This window comes from Zerene cesonia, chromosome 16 (genome assembly GCF_012273895.1).
Source record: "Zerene cesonia ecotype Mississippi chromosome 16, Zerene_cesonia_1.1, whole genome shotgun sequence".
Taxonomy (NCBI): Eukaryota; Metazoa; Arthropoda; class Insecta; order Lepidoptera; family Pieridae; genus Zerene; species Zerene cesonia.
This window is the reverse complement of record NC_052117.1, coordinates 1,351,047-1,373,460: the sequence shown is the minus strand read 5'-3', so window position 1 is coordinate 1,373,460 and position 22,414 is coordinate 1,351,047. Positions and strand designations below refer to the sequence as shown.

Sequence of the window (22,414 nt, the reverse complement as noted above, 5' to 3'; positions counted from 1 at the left end):
TTCATGTGTAGTATATATAATGCATCTTATGCCTATTTAAATACAGCCTCAATTTGTTAATTTTATGACTATAATAGTGATGTCAAAAAAGCCTTATAGGACCAACTAGCCAAATAGGATAAATTTTATCTGGAATGTTGTCTTGGGTAAAAAAATGATTAAAAAAATGGAATCCCCTGATATTATAAACTCCAAAGTCACTGTCTGTTTCATCTTCATGCCTAAACCAGAAAACTGATTTGGATAAAATTAAATTGGTACTTATGGCTAGAGCTCTGAAAATGGACATAGGATAGATTGTATACTGGATAACCCACAAATAAAAATTATGCTGGTTTGTCTTTGACTATGTGTGTGAAGCCAAGGGTGGAAACAAATTTTTCTTGTTATAAAATACTTGCTATAATTTTTTCTTTTGGTGTAGAATGATTATACTAAACATCAATATTTATATGCCTTGATAAAATCTAATTACTGTAAAAGCTCCTGTTTTGTCCACAGTTGCTGGTACTTAACATGATAGATAGTGAGAATGAGGGAATACGGACTCACGCAATCAAATTCCTTGAAGAAGTGGTTATACTACAAACACCGGATAGCGAAGGATCCAATGATTTTAGTTTAGACGATTTGCCGAGAACACTAACGTTCATAAATCGACGGTCTCTAGAAGAAGAAGCAGAGTGAGTATATACTAACTAGCAGTTCGCCCTGGCTTTGCCCTTGGTGCATATGTATCCTATATCACTTAGGTGGTAAACGCGTGAGCGTAGAACCGAGGGTTCTGAGTTCGGTTCCCAGTGGGACACACAATAGAAAGAGTCTCGATCTGCCTGGGAATGGAAGGTTCAATTGAACCTGAGATTAGAGCTTCCAAACAAAGACAAATTCTTCAGTTTAATGTAATTTGTATATATTAATTATTTATTAGAATATAGATTTGCATTTCATTAGTATTGAGTGAGTTAAAACAACGATTTTTTTTTATTTACAGACACATATTCCAATTGTTGCTCAAATTTCACAATTCGCAACACATATCAAGCGTGAATCTAATGGCTTGCATGACAACCGTAATATCTCTCGCGAAATTCAGACCTAAATACTTGCCGAGAGTTGTCCAAGCGTTAGGCGATCTTCACACAACACTGCCGCCTACGTTATCCCAATCGCAAGTCAACTCTGTGCGCAAACATCTCAAAATACAAATCATTAATCTGGTGAAACACCCATCGTCGAACGAAATGATTCCTCAACTGTTGCAACTCCTATCCGACATTGGAATGACGCAACAGGAGATAAACAAAGTCATACCCAAAGAAAAGAGAAACAAAAGAATGGCTGACGTTAAAAACGGAGATACACCAGCGAAGCGGTTCAGACTAGATTCTCCGCAAAACAGTCAAAGCAGTGATAGCAATAGCAGAACGGATATGTTTGATGACGACAGTAACCAAAGTGCAAAGACGAGTCCTGTAACTGAAGATTCTATTTACGAAGGCTTGAACAACATAGATAACGTCATTAACCTAGTTACGACGACCTTACTTAACCAACTACCCCTTGAAATGCCACAGAGTTTCTTAACTACATACAAACCCATTCCGAACGCAGGGACGGGCGCACAAAAACGCAGTTTAGCGAAAATGATCCTTGCAGTGATCAAAGGTGAACCGGAAGTACTCCCCACCCCAGCGATAAGTCAACCAGTAACTACAAAAATACCACTGCTTTCGGAAGACGATGAAAAGATCACCCTCAAGAATGCAGTTGCCAAGTTACAGGAGTCGACTAAAGTTGATCGTCAAGTTGAAACTGCTGTGTCTAAACTAATGGAGGAAACTCGACAAGAGTTCCTGAAAGAAGAAGAGAGGAAGGCAAAAGAGAAAGAGAAGCAAGCGCCTCCACCGACGCCGACTGTTCCAAAGTTGAAGCAGAAGGTCAAGCTTCTAAAATTACAAGAAATAACGCGGCCGGTACCGAAGGAAATCAAAGAGAGGATGATGATGCAAGCGGTCGCGAGGATACTGAATTCAGAAAGAGAAGCGGCTATCGGCGGAGCCGCGCAGATTCGCGCGAAGTTCATAACGATATTCGCCTCAAGCTATTCTCCGGACATACGTGATCTTGTAATGAACTACATTCTAGACGATCCTATAAACAGAATAGACCTGGGATTATCCTGGTTGTACGAGGAATACGCGTACATGCAGGGTTTCAACCGACACCCGGCTACGTTGCAAAAGGCGAACGAAAAGCCCGATCAGAATTACAGCCAATTGCTGTGCGCTTTGGTGACGCAGATTTGCGAAGGCGGGAAACCTTTGTTGGAGAATAGTAAAGAGGTTCTACTGCGAAGGATATATACGGAGGCGCCGGTAATTACTGATGAGGCGGTGGATTATTTGAAGCACTTGGTGATCGAGGACAAGCTGGTGCTGGCTTTGGAGCTGATCGAGGAGTTGTGTGTGATGCGGCCGCCGAGGGCGCATAAGTATGCACCAGCGCTCGTGTGTCATGTTCGTGAGTATTTATTTGACATTTTAAATAAAGTCTAGTTTAAAAAAAGTATCTTTTTGAATAAGATTTAAATGAAAAATCGGTGAAACAAATTTTTTTTGAAATGTTGTAAATTTTATAATACGTTTATTGAAATGCTTATATTATAAATACTGGATAATGACACTAAAAAAAATGTAAATTTTGCAATGCGTAAACCTTACAAAAAGAAATATTAAATACCTCCCTTAAATATACTTCTTAGCAAATGTAATTCACAGCGTTCAATCATAATTATCAAATCTAAGTAATATCATGAATTTCAGTAAACGAAAACGAGGAAATCCGCGAGTTCGCGTTAAAATCTGCACTCAACATTTACAAAACTGGATCGGACGCTGTCAAAAAGGTCATAGAGAAGAATGCTTTGCTATACTTAGGATTTATAGCTTTGGACTCCCCTCCATCAGAGTTAATGGGCTCCCGCCATAGTATAAGGGTGTGGTCAGACGACTTGTACAAACTGTGCCTTAACCTGGTCATGGCGTTGTTTTTGGAAAATGAAGGTAAGAAAAATGTCCATTTTGGATGGTGGAGGTATTAGTGATTAGTGTAGGTCGACTTCTAGTGTAGAAGGAATTAATTTTGGAAGTATTAAATGGTTAGAGGTAGAAATAGCTCATCATGTTAATAATTTAGGAGTTTCTGCTTCTCATAATAGACATATACTTTACGATCTATGTGTATATATCTGTCGTTGTTTGTTCCTATCAATGTCACGATAGAAAAATACAATACAATACACTTTATTTAACACATATAAATGAGGAAGATAAAAAAACGAAAATGAAGAAAACAAGAAAGACAAGAAACATTTAAAGGTTAAATAAGCGGCCTTGTCGCTTTTAAGCAATCTATGCCAGGCAACCTTTGGATGGGATATTATAAAATATAAAACAGTTATAACGTGACAGAAATGTTACATAATAACTAGAGCATTTCAGAGCTGATAATGTTTGATAATCGCTAGTTTGCAGCGGCTCCCGTGCACTCACAGTACTAGCATTCCAAAGCCGATGAAGCCGACTATTCAGGGATAGTATTGTGGTGTTTCGCTCGCTCTTATAGGATTTCTCCCCATTCCAGAGCTGATAATCGACGTGGCGCGCGTGTACGGGTGCTCCGGCGCGGAGGCGAAGCGCTGCGTGCTGCGCGCGGTGGAGGGCCCGCTGCGGGGCGTCGCCGCCGCGCACCCGCCCGCCGCCGCGCCGCCGCCCTTCCGCGCCCTGCTGCAGGACTGCCCGCGCGGCGCCGAGACGCTGCTCACGCGCCTCGTGCACATCCTCACCGACAAGGGTGCGCCGCCCCGCCCCGACACACACGCACACACACACACCACGCGTACACGCCACGGACTTGACACAAAATCATACTCAAGCTCAAACATTTACTTATCGAATTAACACACACACACCACTCGCTCCACACACACGCCATAGGCACAGATCATGTTCACATACATACATACCATGCGCGCTGCAGATGTACTAGCCCAAAATACATATAGACGCACCACACTATGCACGCAACCTCACACAAATGTCACTCACACACATTATTGCGTATATATATACGTGATGTTTTCATTGATAAGCATGATATACCCACACACACACACTTTAAAACAATGTGACATCACAAATTAACTGAATTATTAACTCGCACACATTAAAATACCACATATAAATGAATTTCCCACCCGCAGCCCCCCCCTCAGCGGAGCTGGTGGCGCGAGTGCGGGAGTTGTACGCCACGCGGGTCAGCGACGTCCGCTTCCTCATACCTGTACTTAATGGACTCAGTAAACGAGAGGTTTGTTTATTTATTAAGAAAGAAACACACACACACACACACGCACACGCGCACACACACACACACACACACACAAATGATAACATAACATAAAGAACAGAAATTTAAGAGAAAAATTAAATTAAATCAAAAATAAAATTGCGTGTGGTTGCGTGAGACAAAAAAGGCCACCGAGAATGTCTGAGGATTTTTTTTATTTAATTCTTTAATAGGAGGATTGTACAAGGAAGAAAAGTGAAACATATAACATAATATGGTTGCAAAAGAATGTGTTAAATTTTTTAAAGTATTTTTTTATTTGCTAGTTAGGTTAAGCTTTTTTTTTTTGTTTATTATAATTCCTCCTTTTTTTCGAATAGTTGTTTGAGTGAAAAGGTTTTACATAATGAATTAGTATTTAGTAATAGTGTGATTGCTATGGGGAGTCATTGTTTATGGATTATAATTTGTGATTTCCTTACAGATCCTAGCTGCTCTACCAAAGTTGATAAAACTGAATCCTGTGGTCGTCAAGGAAGTGTTCAACAAGTTGTTGGGTCTGCAGAATCCGAATAATGAACAGTTACCTGGTAAGATTGCCTTTGAAACTATACTAATATTATAAAGCTTAAGAGTTTGTTTGTTTGGTTGAACGCACTAATCTCAGGAACTACTGGTCCGATATAAGAAATGCTAAAGAAATACATATTTACCACGGGCGAAGCCGGGGCGGACCGCTAGTAAAATATAAAACTATTTTTAAAAATAATTTAAATGAGCTCCAAAAAATCGTAAAATTTGTGTGTGATTTAACCCTTTTCTCTATATGTATTATAATTTTGAAGTTAAAAAAAATCATTTCGCTCTAAAATCTATTAAATCAATTTCCCATTATTCCAGAATACACAGAAATAATTTGTAAGTAACATAATTTTTTTGCGCTTTTTTCTTTTTGTCTTCTATTCGAAAAATATTTAAAGTAAAGTCACGTGGTGGGATTCGAACCCGAGTCTTTCGCCGAACCATAGCAACGCCTGTCCTAAGGCCACCCGTGATCCCGCCTCAGGAATCGAATCTCTTCTATTCTTTCTATTCTGATTATTAGTATTTTTACTATGTATTATGTAACACGGGCGAAACCGGGGTACAGCTAGTAGGTTATGTAATAAATGACGTTATTTTTTTGTTAATGTTGGGAAATTATTGTCATTTAGCCCCATATTTTTGGTGTAGTACTACCCTCTGAAGGAATGTCATCTAACGATCATTTTTGTATGAAGTATTATTTTGATTCCAGTCACCCCCGAAGAGCTACTCGTAGCATTGCATCTCATCGATCCGAATAAAGCGGATCTTAAGTACATTATAAAGGCTACAGCGCTTTGCTTCGCTGAGAAAAATGTCTACACGCAAGATGTGAGTATTTATCATTAGAAAAACTCGGAAAAAAAGAAAAAAAAAAAAAACTATATCCAGGATAATAAATATCCCATGTCCTCTCTCGGGTCTCCCAACCATCTCTGTATCAGGTTTCGGCCAAATTGGACCAGTGGTTTAAGCGGGAAGAATAGTGACAGGGTTACTATCGTTTTTTTATAATATTAATGGTTTCTATTATTAAAAAAAGGATGAGAAATTTATGGGAAGGAAGAAGGAAAAAAAGGATGAGAAATGTACGGAGTACATTTGTATGTGTCTCTAGTTTTTATTTGTTTATTATTATGATATGTATTTTTATAGATAACACACAAAATTTGAGTTATTAAAATATTCCATAACCCAGGTGGTGTCAGCAGTATTACAACGGTTGGCGGAAGAGCCGGACACACCGGTTCTGATGATGAGGAGCGTCCTGCAAGCGCTGACTCTGTACCCAGGGCTGGGCCCTCTGGCGTTGAATATATTGCAACTGCTCATAGACCGGGAGGTTAGCGATATTTGTGAAAGAAAGAATACATTTATGCCCATGAAATAATTAATTAAAACATTAAATCTATTTAACCTCAAAGCACGTTATCTGTTTGTTTCTTCGCTTATTATAATTTGTAATAAATTTTCCATAAATCATTGTTTATATAAACTAAAAAAACTAAACTAAATTGTTAAGTCAAAATTCCGCACAATATTTTTACCTACATTTTTCAATATTACAATTTATAAATTTATGGTCTCGACTGTTTTTCTATATATTTTATTTATATGAAAAGGTGAGACTATCAGATTAACAATTCGATACAGATAATATATATATATATATTTTGTTTATTCATTTTCTATTGTTATTTATCAGGTGTGGACAAACAAAGTGGCCTGGGAGGGTTGGGTGAAGTGCTGCGAACGCCTCGGGCCTTGCGCCTCCGCCGTACTCGGGGCTTTGCCCCCGCGAGCGAGGGCCGCGTTGCCGCCGCACCTTGCGCACGCGCAGGTATGTTATTTTATAAAAGAGACATTGGTAGAACTAGGCAAATGTGCAGGAAATGAATTGATTTTTCAATTTATTTGCACATTATTTAAATTAACACTGCAACAAACTTATTGTGTACAATTTTTTGTACATAAACACTTCGTGCAAAAAGTAACATTATAAAATTATTTTTCTTAAATAAAAATAAGAGAAAAAGAAAATTCAAATTATATTCAATCTAATCACTAATTTGTTGGACCACAAACTTATATTTAGACTAAATGAAAATATATAGACATATTTAGTCTATTTATTGTTGAAGTCTACATAGTCTGGGAATTGGAGAGCAGGAACTAAGGATTGTCTTACGTAATGGAGGAGATAATAGGTTAACGGGATTTTAAATTTTATTAGTATATATGGAATAATGTATGATATAATCCTTAAAATTTAAATGTGGTAATAATTTCAGGAGGCGTTCCCTCAGCCTGTTCCGAAACCCCTGGAGCCCCTACCACCTGGGATGGAATGACGATAGTCTAAACTTTATCACGCGTTTTTAGTACGAAAGTATTAGTACTGGCCTTATTTGTAATGTTGGATGGACATTTATAAGAAAACTCGATGTTTTCAATCACATAGATTATTTTTTAAGTTATATAAAATGAATTAATTATTCAATAAGCTAGAAAAAATTAAGGGAATATGTAATCAATCACAATGATAAAACAGTTTACATATCTTTTATTTAAAGGTAATGTCTAATTGCTTGACGTTGATTTTAGAGTTTTATTACTAAGAAGCGGTTCGCCCCGGCTTCGTCCGGTACTAAGGAATCGGGTATATATCAAATTTTGAGTGAATTATGTATTGAAATCGATTCAATAGTCTGAGATTAGCACATACAATCAAGATCTTCAACTTTATACTATAAATATAGATAAATATACAGGAAAAATATGCGAAAAACTTACAGAGCCAGTACTGAAAATAACTTCATAAAAGGGGTTTACACGCACATTAATTAATTGGAGAAGCATTATGTAGTTAATAATCCCCAAGCGTGATGTAAAAACGGATTGTATCATAATGTGTTGTTAATAAAACATTCATTACATGTTTGTCCTTTTATTTATATCAGTTATTTTACATATATTTTAATATCTAAAGTAGTAGATACTTTTTCTAATAAGACATTGTGGGCCAGTTTTTTTTTAATTATGATAAAGATACATTAAATTAATACTCTATGAGTGAGATGTACTATTATTAATACTTCCTGAAACTTGAGAAACATTTGTATAGATTATGTGATTCAGTGATTTTCTGTAGTATAGTCATTATTTTTCAATAATGATTAGGGTGCTATTACACAAATTTCTATCTCGTTAATTAGTTGGTACATAATAATTATGTACTGACTAAAAGAGAACACATTCATATAACGTATTTTCTGTTAATTTATTTGAAATGTTTAAGTCACCGATATTAACCAGGTAAGTGAATGTCATTATGTAATAAACAGGTACATAATAAAATACTCATATTTATTCCATAACTAAAATAAGTTAAAATACTGCATATTTCTTAATTGTATCATATCAGTTTATAAACAAATAAGTAGATTTACTTATACTATTTAATGTCATTCGTCGTTTTTAGTTACGTCGTTTTAATGCAGTTTCCTATTTAATTTTATAATAGTTTATACTGGGAGCAATGCCTTTGATGATGTTTTCGACGCAATATGGTGTATCTGTAACAAAATAAAAGAATTTTGGTTATAACCATGCAATTATGACCGTTTCAATATTTTCGTTTTTAATTGCATGCCATCTATTATTTTTACAGAGAACTATATGACAATTTTAATATAGCATCCAAGTAGTTCTCAAAAGTACGAATAGATGGCAATAAATTAATAATATCGAATGGCGCCATAGATGGCGTTAGTGAATTTATATCCAAGTGTACATCACGTGCATAAAATTCTCATTGCATTCTGATAAATAATACAAATTTCAAGTAAACGGTATCGCTTCTCGGCCTTTTGGCTAAGATCAAAGTGTAGTATCTGTTCTTTTCAGCTTAATATCTGAAAGTTCCCGCACAGCGGGACCAGTATATTAAACTGATTTTTGTAAACCGACGGGATGTTCGGGGCTCGCTCCACTCCCGTCACGGGTCGGCCCGGCATTGCAGTGCCGCCGGGATCGGCCCACATAATGAAATGTTATATGGTTAGAGTATTCTACTGGAGGCTATGGCTTACGGTGAGCTAGTATAATTAGTAATGAATGATTAATGCATAGTTACCCTATATATTATATCCATACTGTGTCTTTACGCAGCTTTAAAGTCATTAAATAATAAATCACTACTAAGTACTAACCCACTTGAACCCAATCCGTGTCATCATGCCCGTACTCCTTACGAGCCTCACAGATAGCCTCGTGTAACGCGTACGTCACCACCACAGCCAGCACGAGCGCTGGTTCACCCGTCGCTGAAACGTGATTTTTCATTTTATCATTTAATTTACGCGCAGAAATATATATATATATAGCAGCATAGAAATAAATACTAAAAAGTCTCTCTCCTATCGCTGAATTCCATGAGTAAGTAGATAGGCTTATTATTGTTTACGATATCTATGATTAAAAGCAGGGAAAGTTATGTATTATTTTAGCAGTTTTGTTAAAAGATTACAAAATACATGTTTATTAATTATTACCAAATAAGGTAGGAAATCTCATTCTTGGCACTTATGCTATGAACAATGAGGTATATTCTACGTGCAGTAAAAATGTTTTACAAGAAGAAGCTTATAACAAATGATCACTTTAAAAATCTCAAGCTCGCAAGCAAAATATCATAAAATATCTCACTTTTCGACCTCAAAACCCCGTTATTGTTAAAGGAGTTCTTCTTAAACGTGATTCTGAAGTCAGCTGGGATGTCGTTTACTCCGGGAGGCTTGTAGGTCCACGTGCGGTCCGTGAGCAACTGGCCGGAGGGAGAGAACACCAGCTTCTCTGAAGTCCATAACCCTAAACCCATTATGAAAGCGCCTTCAATCTGAAACATTGACATACTAACTCTTATCAAGCTATTATTTTTGAAATCCTACTTCCTACTTTTCATTAATTTATTAATTTAATATTTAGAATGCGAAAATTTGTAAGGATGTGTGTGTGTTTGTTGCTCTTTCACGCTAAAACTACTGAACCGATTGCAATGAAATTTGGTACGTAGACAGCTGGACAACTGGAATAACATATAGGCAACTTTTTATCCCGATATTCCTACGGGATACGGACTTACGCGGTTTCAACCGCGAGTCACAGCTAGTGTTTATTTATATGAATACTAGCTCTACCCGTGGCTTGGCCCGCGGACACAGGAAATTCACGAGGGAATGCCGTGTTTCTTCTCAGTAAAAGAGCCTACATCATAATATTCTAGTCATCTAACCATAGTACAATTACTTGTATGATATTATGTTATCTGTGGTACAATGCTTCTATCTCTAAACAAAAAAAAAGAACACCTATAAATCGCTATGTTGCGACGTAAAAGAAAGATAGATAAGGATATATACAAAATCGCTGTGCATATAATTTTAGCATCTGATAACAATATTGTCATCAGGCATATCCAATACTTCCATAACAGCAAAATATAAAAAAAAACGTTCTTCACGTCACGATATACTCCTACTATCGTAAGCTATTGCTTACCTGTCCAACATCCAACGCTGGACTAAGGCTCTGTCCAGTATCCTCAACTATATCCACTCGCATCAGCTGGTGGGATCCCGTCAGGACATCTAGAACAATCTCCGCTGAACCAATCCCATACACTGGGTACGGCTGTAGCGAGCTTTCTTCATCTCCCTTCATTGCACTTACTTGAAGGTTTATACCTGAAATCCAAGATCATTACAATGGTGATGAATATGTGATTATTTCTTATTAGGTTTTAAACATTGTGATGGCATAAGAAAAAGGCAGCTTTATGTTGGAATAAAAGTCAATATTTCTTAATCTTTTCGCCTACTTGTTCAAACAGCCTAGATTTTATTTATTTATATTATCATAATTACCACATCCCACAGGTTTTTGCCCAATGCATCAGTGACTTAAGAAACCTAAGTAAGTAGTTACTTACTATAAATAACTAAGTAAGTAAAAAAGTATGAAGATTTACCCATAAGGTTAGGTTAAGTGAATGCAGATCAGGATAACACGTAACATATACAAATTCTAACCTTTCTCAAACGCCGCCGTAACCAACTCCTCCCACGTAGGTTCATTCAGCTCTTCCCGTACTGGTTCCAATCTCTTCAGCAACTCCTCACAAGCACGTATAGTAGCAAACGCTACACTCTCACTGGTGATACTCCCGCTACTCGCCATCGTGTTGGGCGACACGAAGCTATCAGCACCCTTAACCTTGACTATATCTAAAGGCACCTTCAGGCTATACGCGCATACTTGGGCGACCTTCGTGTTTATACCCTGGCCCATCTCTATACCGCCATGCGAGATCAGTACCGTGCCATCCACGTGATACACGGATATCGTCACTGGAAAATTCCCGTAATAAAATATTGGATACGCCATTAAAGAAACCCTCAATGATTTCTTCATCCAAGCGTTTTTAGAATTGAACTTAGCGATTTTCGCTCGGCGCTCGTTGTAATTGGTGTCCATTTTGAATTTATCTATCATGTCCTTGATTGTACTGTTCGTTGATGATATGTGAAGTAATTTGATGTCCAATGAATCCTTTTTCATGGTATAAGCGATGCGCTCCATCAAGTGCTCCGATACCGCTGTTCCTTCAGTTGTAGCTGGAAAACGCAAATCAAAGAAATGAATAGTGGAATAACAATCATTTTTGTTGAAAGCTTATTAAACCTAAGAGCTAAATTCATACCTATTTATATTCAGTCAACCTAAACACAGTTCCCAACTAGTTCGGTAGTCAGCGGGTCGTATAAGATATGTACTTAATATTATGACAATAAATATGTTTTTTATTTTATTATTATATTACATTTCATAATATGTAACCATTAGATATCACAAAGTTAGATTCCGAAACTATAAAGTTGTATATTCAATATCATAATATTGAAAACCTCTTTTGTTGTTGGGACGTCGGTTGATAAAGCCAACTACTAAATTGACAAGCCTCTCAATCTGTTCTTTCTCACTTATTTTAATCCCATCTCCTTCAATCATCTGTTTAACAACTACATTGTATAAAACAAAATCTCATTCCGCCGTCTGTGTGTATACTTTCTTAAAAATAACGCAAAAGGTTTAATACAGTTTTATTTTATCCATAAAGTGATTCAAGAGAAATTTTTATGTTTATAATAACACCCATTAAACTACTCCGAATTTAGCACGTGCGAAGCCGCGGACGAAAAGCTAGTTATAAATAAATAAATAACAACTCACTTGGCGCCCTCGCCCAAGTGTTACTGGCCTTATCAGTAAGCACACTGTAAGTCTTAATGTTCCATCGCGCAGTATCATATAAATTGGACAAAGCATTGGGAAGATCACTAGCTGAGGTTTCGTTGAAGGAACACCCATTGTCTGAGTAGCAGGAGAGGTTCAAGTGTTGGATGACACCCTCGGCGTTGATTGCTATCTGAAAGGTTGTTTATTAGAACGTTGTAAGATTTAATACTTTTATTTAACTAGCATAACCGGCCACGCGTTGCTATGGCTGAGTAATAATTAAAAATATTAAGATTATAAATTTTTGTGTTAATCAATCGAAATAAAAACTATCCTATATCTTAAGTTGGACCAAATTACACCATAAAATGCCAAATTTCGTAAAATCGGTTGAGTTGGTGAAGAGTTCATTGGGAACATACATCATTACACTGGAATTTTATATATTAAGAAGATAAAAGAAATATTGTATCGGAGTTGAAAAGATTCTTTATATGAAAGCAACAAAACAAATTATTCTGTGAAAATATCTATTCAATGAAAGCGTTGAAAGTCGATTCGTTCGAGTCAATTCGATTTGCGCGTTCAACCAAACAAACAAACCAACACACTCTTCAGCTTTATAATCTCTATCTCTATACTCGTATGTATAAAATTCTCGTGTCACAATGTTAGTTACCATACTCCTCCGAAACGGCTGGACCGATTCTCATGAAATATTGTGTGCAAGTTATAACATGGTAGGTCTGAGAATCGGCCAACGTTTTTTTTTCATATCCCTAAATGAAAAGAATAAGGCAGAACAGCGTTTGCCGGGTCAGCTAGAATGAACATAGATATGTAAAAAGGCGATGTGTTTTTGTGTGAAATTTCTTACAGAGAGCATACTTAAATAATGTATTATATATCCAGATATATAGCTACCCACCTCATACTCCGCATAGCACGGCTGCCGTTTCCCAATCGCCGCCATGTTGTGTGTGAGCGGGAGCACGATAGTGGCGTCCCTGTTCAGCTTGTGCGCGACGAGCGCGCACGCGCACGCGACGAGCGACGAGCGACCTGCTTTGGCGCCGTACGCGCCGCCGATTCGATTCACTTCTACTGTTACGCTGGAAATTAGAAAAAAAGAAATCCTTTGCTAATATTGTTAGTGCTAAATGCTTTTTTGTTAATTACTTAAACGCGGTATAAGTAGATGTTTAATAATAATAATAATTTGAATTTGAAAATAATTAATAATCACCATTCAAAAGAAATAAATACAGACCTATTTAACGGCAAATTCAAAGATTTAGCAACAGCAGCTTGTACCAAATCCATCCATTGCGTCGCCGACCGTACAACGAGCCCGCGGCGCGTGTTGATCACCGTACAGGTCTGCGTCTCCATGGTGAAGTGATACTGGTCTGGGACGTAGTATGAGCCCTTTATGATGTGCGCTACGTCTGTGCCTTTGTCTGTCGCTGCGATGTCGTTTTCTTGACGTATCTGAAATGTTTGATATATTTTAGCGATTGACTTTACATTCTCGATATTATTAACTTTTAAAATGTGTTTTTTATATTTTATCATTTAATTTCTCGTTCATTGTAACTATATCTTTCTTATTCTTGTCAGATGTATTATGTTGTACTGTTTTCATGAAATAAATTAACTGTGTTCGTTGTTTATTTAAAGAAATAATCATATCCATAGGTTATCTATATACAAATGTATAAAAGAAAGTCGTGTTAGTTACACTATTTATAACTCAAGAATGGCTAAACCGGTTGAAATTTGGTACAGAGATAGTTTTAGACCCGAGAAAGGACATAGGATAGTTTTTATCCCAGAAATCTAACGGGAACGGGAACTTCGTCGGTAACGCCCCGAGTCTATCTTACCCGTGACTACGCGAGCAAAGCCGCGGGCGGAATGCTAGTTTCAGATAAACACAAGCACAGGTTTTATATTTAAGAATAAAACTTACCCTCTTATCTTTATCCGGGGATTTCAAGGCATCTTGAATACTCAAAACTGGTTTTTGTTTCGATTCATTATACTTCACTTTTACAAGACCAGCAGCTCGGATTGCTAATTTATGGTTTGTTGCGGCAATTAGAGCTATAGGCTGTCCGTAATAAAGCACTTTTTTCAGTGGCAAAATTTCTTCGTCTTCTGTTTGCAATGGAACTTCATTGGGAGTGAAGGAATTTCTTCCCGGAATGTCTTTAGCGGTGTAAAATGCCACAACTCCGGGAGTTTTCTGAAAGATTATGATATTGTCTAGATATCATTATAAATTAGCATTTATTTTGTATACCCGGAAGAGCCCTTCTTATCCTAAAGCTAAACAGAGTAACACAATCCTCTAAATCAGAAACTAGACTAGCAAAAAGGGTAACAATTATGTTACCCTTTTTGCTTTGTAAGATGCAAAGAACCAAGTACGTTACTATTATACTTTATCTTTTCAATACTTAAGTCACCAGTTCACGAAACTAATGAAGGATAGTAGATAGTCCACGGAAATGCGGACATAAGGAAAAATAACCAGAAAGAAGTGCTCCATTGCACCTTAGGTTTTCAGTTTTATTCAAGCATAACGATCAATCACGAATCAACACCTACTAAAGACTCTAACAAAGTACTCAAGACTTAAAAAATAACTATAATACAGTCGCAACTACTATTTTAGTAAAGCTTCGTCAATGTTCCTAAGGATCATTTCAATACAATCTTACCAAGGCTTCCGACGGATCAAAGGACACGATGTCTCCCAAGCAAATGGTAGACAGTACAAACGCAACATGCACTTCCCGCGGGGTTTCATGTCTGTCACCACAGTACTTGGCTTCTCCTGAACACTGAAAGGACGATATTTTATTATAGCTATGTCTTTGGGAAATAAGTGAAGATCTAACCAAATGTTTTTCTAAGCAATTGAAGTGTGGAATCTATCAGGAAATATTTCAGCTTTATGTGTTTTTCTAATTGAAAAGTACATTCAAATATAATTTTGGGTATTGAAACTTATGTAAAAATAGACTGAATTTATGCACGATTAAAACAGAAAAAGGAAAGAAACTCCTTCTAATCTGGGCTTAAGAATTTAATCGACTTTGGGACTAATATTTGGAAAGGAATTCCGTGCCTTCAATATATTCCATATATATTAAATGTCATATTAGAAACATACCTGTGCCAAACCTTCCAATTTGCTCACGGGTTGATTTAGAGGCCATAGTGATTTGTCAGTGTCATAGTTTTGAGTGCCTGTAGCCAGCGGACGAGACAACACTTCACCTCCTGACTTGTACCGTGGGTTTACGGATGGGCTGAGCGATAAGACTGCCTGTGAAAATAGAGTTTTATCATTCTTTTGCGGGTCACATGTATACGATTGTATAAAAAAATCGGCGTTGAAAATGAATTAATTCATCGAATTGGGAATCTTTATTTCTCTTTAAGCATAACTCAAATATTTATTCAATAAAATTGTATTCTTTTGAAAGCGTTTGATGTTACATTTATTGATAAACAAAATGTCATTTATACATTTGGAGATTGAACACCATTACACACCGATTAAGCATTCTGCCTCAGAAACTGAATTATTTTATTCAAGTGTGCTCGCTTGTATATCATTTTATGTATTATATTATATATATAGGCGACAGCCAGAATGTCCAGAGACTCTACCACAGCCGTCGCGACCCAACTGTCATAGCCTGGGATCGTTCTTACTTTATATTAGGCATAAGTAACTCTTATTTATAGCTTTTATTATTTGACCTAGGTCTAGCCGTCGCCGTCTTTCTTTCAAGCTCGATATAACTTCTAGAACTAATTTTCGACGTAACATTAATATAACAATAAATAATATTCCCCATTCCGGAAAGCAGTTTCTACAGAGAAGAGCCGGTAAGAAACAAAAGTTAAGAGTAAGAAACAAAGAAACGACGTTATCTATATGATAAATACCTACCTTGTAAAATAACCCCAACGCGATTGATTTACGACAATACGGGGAAGGTTCAGGCGGACTGTCCACCGGTACCAGCTCTTGCTGCAATTTCTCAAGCGCTTTACTCAAGGTATCATCGTTGAATAAATTTTTTCCACGTATCACTTTCTCCGTTTCAATTGCGTGAATGAAATCCGGACTTATATTCCCAAAGACGATATTAGACGATTCTATTAGATTCTTGTTGTCTACATGGAATAGAAATCCAGCGTTCACTATTGCGTGTGCGTTTTGCGCTCGAGGCATGATCTAAAAACATTTTTTTTTTTGAATACAGGTTGATTGATACAGAAATGTTTCAATTTGTAAGTAACAATGAATTTTTGAAAAACTATTAAGTATGCGTTAAATTCAATAATTGGTACTACTAGGTATATAAGCCTACAATACAATGGGAGCATGCAGTTTGCAGCAGTGGTTCACATACCAGCTATCAGAAATCAATGGAGTGTAATGTTATTGTAATAACCCAACGCTTTCTGATAAAAGACAAAATAATATTTTCAAATATTCTATAATTTATATTATAGAATGCCTTGTTATTATTATGAGATTGGTCAACATGAATTACTTTTAAGTAGCTTTATATAAAAAAATATTAGTTTTTGTATATCAAACAAAAAATAAATAGCAATTTACCTTATATGTTCGTATCAAATTTTTCGAAGACAGCGGGGGTAGTTTCACGTTCTTCACAAGCTTATTGCTTAAATCCATTTTGATAAAGTCATTCGCTTTTGTAACTACTTCTTTTTTGTTATTGTCAACTGAAAAACGCATCAAATATAACTTGCTAATATTCATAGATCATCTAATAAAACAAAAATTTATGAACTTCAGACAATTTTTTCCGATAATCTGTAACCCAATCGATTTTTAAACTGAAATAATCCTATATTTTAAATATTTCACAACACAAACTTACTAGTAGTTACACAGCCCTGTACAGTTTCCAAAAGTAGAAAAACATCGGATGGGAAGTCGTGATGCTTGTTCTTAAGTACCAAGTTTCCTCCAATCGTACCAATCTGTAACACACACTCGTTAATATCCATCAAGCTTTACTTAGTAGCAAACCCAAATTGTAATACTTTACGATTTCGTTTTCGTAAACCTTTAATATTTTTAGAGTATCAAATCACTCCCACGAAGGTATGGGACGGTAAAACAATTATAACGTTAATATAAGGTAAAGTGCCAAGGCAGTAAATTCATTTATTTCAAATCTCAATTCAATAAAAATTTGTACAATTAACATCCACATTGCGATAGAAGTTAACAACTAATTTTTATTTATTTTTTATTACGCTAAAATTTATATTGAAAGTGAGCAAAATGTAAAATAGTAGGATATTATTTTACACATATTGTTTAAAAAAAAATCTGACAATAATCCTTCACATCAATAACTATTTCAATAAAATTTATCTCTGTTATTATTCCATTTATATTTATATATCTTTGTATCATGTATCACTATAAGCATCACTATAGGAGTATACCAATTAGGCAGCTAAATTAGACAATAAATAATATCATATAATTCACTCACATTTCTAACAGGAACATGGGCAACTAACTCCAAATGATCCCAGAACAGTTTCAAGTAAGAATATTCCTCATTCGCTTTAGCGCGAGCGAGGAAAGTTGTCATGACATCAGTGAGCGTCATACCAGCACCTAGCACTAAGTTGCCATCTGTGAATGTGTCTCTTAGTGTCTCTATAGACGATATATCTATGTATACCCGCGGATCTGGTGTGTTTGGATAGACACCTGAAAAAGAGTTATATGATATGGCAATTATAAAATAATCATCTCTTATTTTGAACTCTTATTCAACAGAAATATTTAATAACATTCGGATATGTCAATGTTATCAAATCTTTTTCTTGTGCCCCAAATTAAGAGGGAAAAACCATTATAAATAGAAAAAATAGTCAAATAAAAAAAAGCACAGCAGGCATTTTCTTAAGCAGCCTATTGCTGTAAGTACGAGTAGGTGTCTATTTCCAATTTTATATTTCTTGTATTTTATAGTTATAATCTTTTACTAGTTTTTTGCTAGTAGAGAGAGAATTAATTATTATTGTTTCTGATTATTTTTTTAATCATTCAACACTTCCATTTGTTTCTTCATGATATTTAGTAATAGCACAAATAACATAATACTGTAATAAACAGATTTTTTTTTTTTCAAATACAAAAAAAATTAATACAAATTGTCAAAACTACATATTTAAACGTGGTCCCACCACATGGGAGGAACCAGCTTTCAAATAAAAAGAGAATTATAAAAATCGGTTCAAACAACAAAAGTAAGAGGTGACAAACAGGTTTAAAAGAGTCAAATTGATAATCTAGTTCCTCTTGATGTCAGTTGAAATACTCAAATTATAATATACCTTTGCCTGTGTTCCCTGCGGCGAGGACATAGCTATCAGTGCCTTCTTTACTTAACACCTGGAAACAAACAGATTCACTAACAAAAACAGTTTTAACATGGTATAATTACTTTATACACTTTTTACTTCGATGGGAAAAATAATAAACAAATCTTAGCCAGAATATAAATGTGAATAGATCAATATGTGTTTGTCTGTTTGTGTGTCCTTTCACGTCGCAACGGAGCGTTTTATGATGATAAAAAATCCTACTATCCTACTATACCACTAATATGATAAATGCAAAATTTTGTAAGGATGTGTGTGTGTGTTTGTAGCTCTTTCACGCAAAAACTACTGAACCGATTGCAATGAAATTTGATGCGTAGACAGCTGGACAACTGGAATAACATATAGGCAACTTTTTACCCCGATATTCCTACGGGATACGGACTTACGCGGTTGAAACCGCGGGGCGCAGCTAGTACGTAATGATATAAATTAAAGCTCACCTTAAAAACATCTTCTACAGTATACGCTTTGTACCATCGATTTACTCCACCAAGGCTCATAAGACTGTCATTTGTTTCTTCTATGATGCACCAATCGTCTCCCTCAGAGCACTTCCTTTCGCAATTTCTTCTGCATTTTATTTCGTGAAGGTCCTCCAGATCCTGAAAGCAATTAATGTAAATACACTGAAAATAATAGTCGGATATTTTGTGCAAATGAATACAGATGAGTTTCAGAAGTTTATACCCAAGGGTGTGTGAATAAGTAGTTAATGTATTGAGTATTAATCTCAGAATAGGGGAGAATAAAGATCAGAGAAGAAAACAAAAAATCACACCACTGTGTCTATATAAATAATATTACCTGGACTCTTTGCTCCAACCTGGGATCTCTATCTTCAGCAAAACTTTTAAACGCGTCCATGATTGGTCTGTACCCTGTACATCTGCACATGTTTCCACCGAATGCTCTTTCCACTTGCTCCATGGAAAGTTTATCAGTGCTATTCTGAAGGCTGAGTAAGTAACAAGAAATTATAATTCAAAGAATTGAACGCAAATAGCTAATAGACATCACACTATCACGCTAATTTCATAAATGTGAACGTTAGTTTGTTTGTATGTTTGTCCACCAATCCCGCTGATACTACTGAACGGATTGTAACGAAGTTTTGTATACAGACAGAGTATGACTTGGGTGATTGGGGATACTTCTTATCACGATGAAATGCTCTCTTGGAATAAAACAGGAATCTTAATATCCGAGCGAAGCCGGGACGAGCGTCTAGTATTCAATAATTGTGCAATTCCAACAATTTGACTCATGCATATCGAATTGAAAAGAAAAACAGTGCACTGAAAGCAGTGGTGGCTCAGTGGTGAGAACCTCGGACTTCAAAATTGATAAGTCGGGGTTCGACAATAAATCATTTTGAATTTGAATTTGAATTTGAATTTGAGACCGGGCGAGCGTGCAGGATATAAATTGATTTTTCAATTTATCTGCACATGTAGATAACATTACCACTGCTTAAAACGGTGAAGGAAAACATCGTGAGGAAACCGGCATGTCCGAGAATCAAAAGTTCGACGACATGTGACATCTGCCAACCTGCACTTGGCCAGCGTGGTGGATTATGGCCTGGACCCTCATAGGAGACCTGTGTCCCAGCAGTGGGAACATAAAAGCGCTGATGATGATGATGATGATGATATCGAAATGAGAACATCCTTTTTTAAGTCGTTACAAAAATCATGCCAATGCCACTAGATTATAACGCAGCTTCCTGCTGGTAAAAGTTGTTAAAATCAATTTAGTTATGGTATCTGAATGTTTCGCATAGCTCTTTTCGCACTCTATAGTATAATTATATATCACTTAATTTCATATTACTCAGCAAGGACATGTCTACCGACACAGTTTTAAATTCAATTATGTTTTTTATTAGCTTGTTTATACAATTTTTTTTTTATTTACTTTTATTTACTATACCATAACAGCAATTTATTTCAATGACGGTGTAGCTAAAAATTTTACTAATGTAGACGCATATTCGTTTAATTCTTATTTGATTATAATATGGGCTTATGTATTGCTAGTCGTGGCTACTGACATCGTCTACACAGGAAGATAAATGTGGTAAGTCACGAACTACGTTTAATTTGCATTCAAAGCATGTGTACGTGGAATGCCGATGTTTAGGCCTCTCTACAACTTAAATTTCACAAACTTTTATTTTTCATTGAATCGAATACTAATGCACAAATATACAATGTGTTTATTGGCTTTCACATTAAAGTGTTAACCGACTTTTATAAATTACGCTCGTCCCGGCTCCGCCCGGATATAAAGATTCCTGTCTTATCCCAAGGGAGCATTTAATCGGCTTAAAAGTATCCTATCACCCAATTCACCTCATACCCTGCTTGTATACTAAATTTCATCAAAATCCGTTCAGTAGTTCAGCGTGATTGACGGACAGACATTCAAACAAACAAACTTTCACATTTATGATTTTAGAAGGATTTATTTGATGGCTGATATATATACTCTGTTATTTATAGTAGATAAAATAGTTTTGATACAATATAATACTCTACTATTTATAGTAAATTAAACAGTTTTGATAGAGAAAACCATAGAAGATTCTTAATATTATGCTTTTAAAAAGGGTGTAGTATGACAAATGGTTAGTGAACTAAAATAATTATACCTGTACATATTCATAACCATTCCAGGTGTGCAATAACCACACTGAGTTCCATTGAAAGCTGCTAATCTGGTCTGTAACTTGTGGTAACCATCCTTACGGTTGCCGACCCCTTCAATCGTTGTTATATCCCATTTATGACATGACAGAATGTGGACGAGGCACTGAAAATAAACAATAGACTTTATCTCTCCAGTCATAGAGTACTATTTGGAATGAATTATCCATGGTAAAGAAAAATAATTCAAAGAGAAAATCGCATCAGACCCATAACTATAACCCTATTATGGCTAGTATATTACAAACTAGCATTCCGCCCGCGGCTTTGCTCGCGTAGTCACGGGTAAGATAGACTCGGGGCGTTACCGACAAAGTTCCCGTTCCCGTTAAATTTCCGGGATAAAAACTATCCTATGTCCTTTCTCGGGTCTAAAACTATCTCTGTACCAAATTTCAACATAATCGGTTTAGCCGTTCTTGAGTTATAAATAGTGTAACTAACACGACTTTCTTTTATATATATAGAATGTGGACTATCGTTGCGTCAATGGATCACCTCCATCTTGCTGTTCTGGTTTACGCATGAGCAGAGAACCGAGCCCTGGGTTCGATCCAGGTGATGATGAATAAAAAAAATTCTCGGCAGAACATAACTAACTACTTATCCGTAAATAGATTCTACGTATCCCAGAAGGTGATACGGGAATTCCTTTTTTATTTTGCCAGCAGTTGAGTGGTAATTCAGCTGACCTGATCTGACTGATTTATGTCTCTGACTCTGATATATGAATATCTTACATCAGAGACAATAAATCGTGCTAATTATACACAAACTTAGCATATATTTAGCAAACAAGTAATACAATTAAATAAGCTTACATGACGTGAAACGTGACATGGAAAAGGCATAAATAATGTGTTTACATCGTCATCCAACGTACCTTTTAAAAGTTGAATGAATGGTATACGAGTTTGTATAGCAAACAGGAGCCTTTTTAACACGCTTTTATTAGCTTCACTTGTATGTTTGTATGTATGTATGTATGTAACTCACACCCGTTTTTCTCC

The 22,414-nt window shown here is 36.1% G+C and overlaps 2 protein-coding genes and 1 non-coding gene across 3 annotated transcripts in view; 2 read left to right on the top strand and 1 right to left on the bottom strand.

Moving 5' to 3' along the window:
- The window catches only part of LOC119832791 (symplekin), a 10,425-nt gene extending 2,557 nt beyond the window's left edge, over window positions 1-7,868 (top strand). The window contains exons 4-13 of the mRNA XM_038356550.1: window positions 502-683; window positions 995-2,523; window positions 2,826-3,065; window positions 3,646-3,855; window positions 4,265-4,371; window positions 4,835-4,940; window positions 5,648-5,766; window positions 6,134-6,277; window positions 6,641-6,775; window positions 7,227-7,868. Coding sequence (XP_038212478.1) covers window positions 502-683; window positions 995-2,523; window positions 2,826-3,065; window positions 3,646-3,855; window positions 4,265-4,371; window positions 4,835-4,940; window positions 5,648-5,766; window positions 6,134-6,277; window positions 6,641-6,775; window positions 7,227-7,286 — 2,832 coding nt within the window. The 3' untranslated portion in view covers window positions 7,287-7,868. The remainder of the gene's footprint in view (window positions 1-501; window positions 684-994; window positions 2,524-2,825; window positions 3,066-3,645; window positions 3,856-4,264; window positions 4,372-4,834; window positions 4,941-5,647; window positions 5,767-6,133; window positions 6,278-6,640; window positions 6,776-7,226) is intronic.
- A 36-nt stretch (window positions 7,869-7,904) lies between these two features.
- Window positions 7,905-22,414, bottom strand: part of LOC119832790 (indole-3-acetaldehyde oxidase-like) — a 21,297-nt gene continuing 6,787 nt past the window's right edge. Inside the window, exons 3-21 of the mRNA XM_038356549.1 lie at window positions 21,350-21,510; window positions 19,501-19,651; window positions 19,137-19,298; window positions 18,646-18,703; window positions 17,793-18,016; window positions 17,166-17,268; window positions 16,880-17,007; window positions 16,202-16,489; window positions 15,413-15,568; window positions 14,958-15,080; window positions 14,204-14,479; window positions 13,502-13,722; window positions 13,160-13,343; window positions 12,226-12,421; window positions 11,025-11,609; window positions 10,495-10,679; window positions 9,643-9,832; window positions 9,147-9,260; window positions 7,905-8,510 (exon numbers count right to left, since the gene is read on the bottom strand). Coding sequence (XP_038212477.1) covers window positions 8,440-8,510; window positions 9,147-9,260; window positions 9,643-9,832; window positions 10,495-10,679; window positions 11,025-11,609; window positions 12,226-12,421; window positions 13,160-13,343; window positions 13,502-13,722; window positions 14,204-14,479; window positions 14,958-15,080; window positions 15,413-15,568; window positions 16,202-16,489; window positions 16,880-17,007; window positions 17,166-17,268; window positions 17,793-18,016; window positions 18,646-18,703; window positions 19,137-19,298; window positions 19,501-19,651; window positions 21,350-21,510 — 3,576 coding nt within the window. The 3' untranslated portion in view covers window positions 7,905-8,439. The remainder of the gene's footprint in view (window positions 8,511-9,146; window positions 9,261-9,642; window positions 9,833-10,494; window positions 10,680-11,024; window positions 11,610-12,225; window positions 12,422-13,159; window positions 13,344-13,501; window positions 13,723-14,203; window positions 14,480-14,957; window positions 15,081-15,412; window positions 15,569-16,201; window positions 16,490-16,879; window positions 17,008-17,165; window positions 17,269-17,792; window positions 18,017-18,645; window positions 18,704-19,136; window positions 19,299-19,500; window positions 19,652-21,349; window positions 21,511-22,414) is intronic.
- LOC119833143 lies at window positions 8,789-8,981 on the top strand. Its single transcript, XR_005287937.1, has one exon. It is a non-coding gene; the product is annotated as a U2 spliceosomal RNA (small nuclear RNA).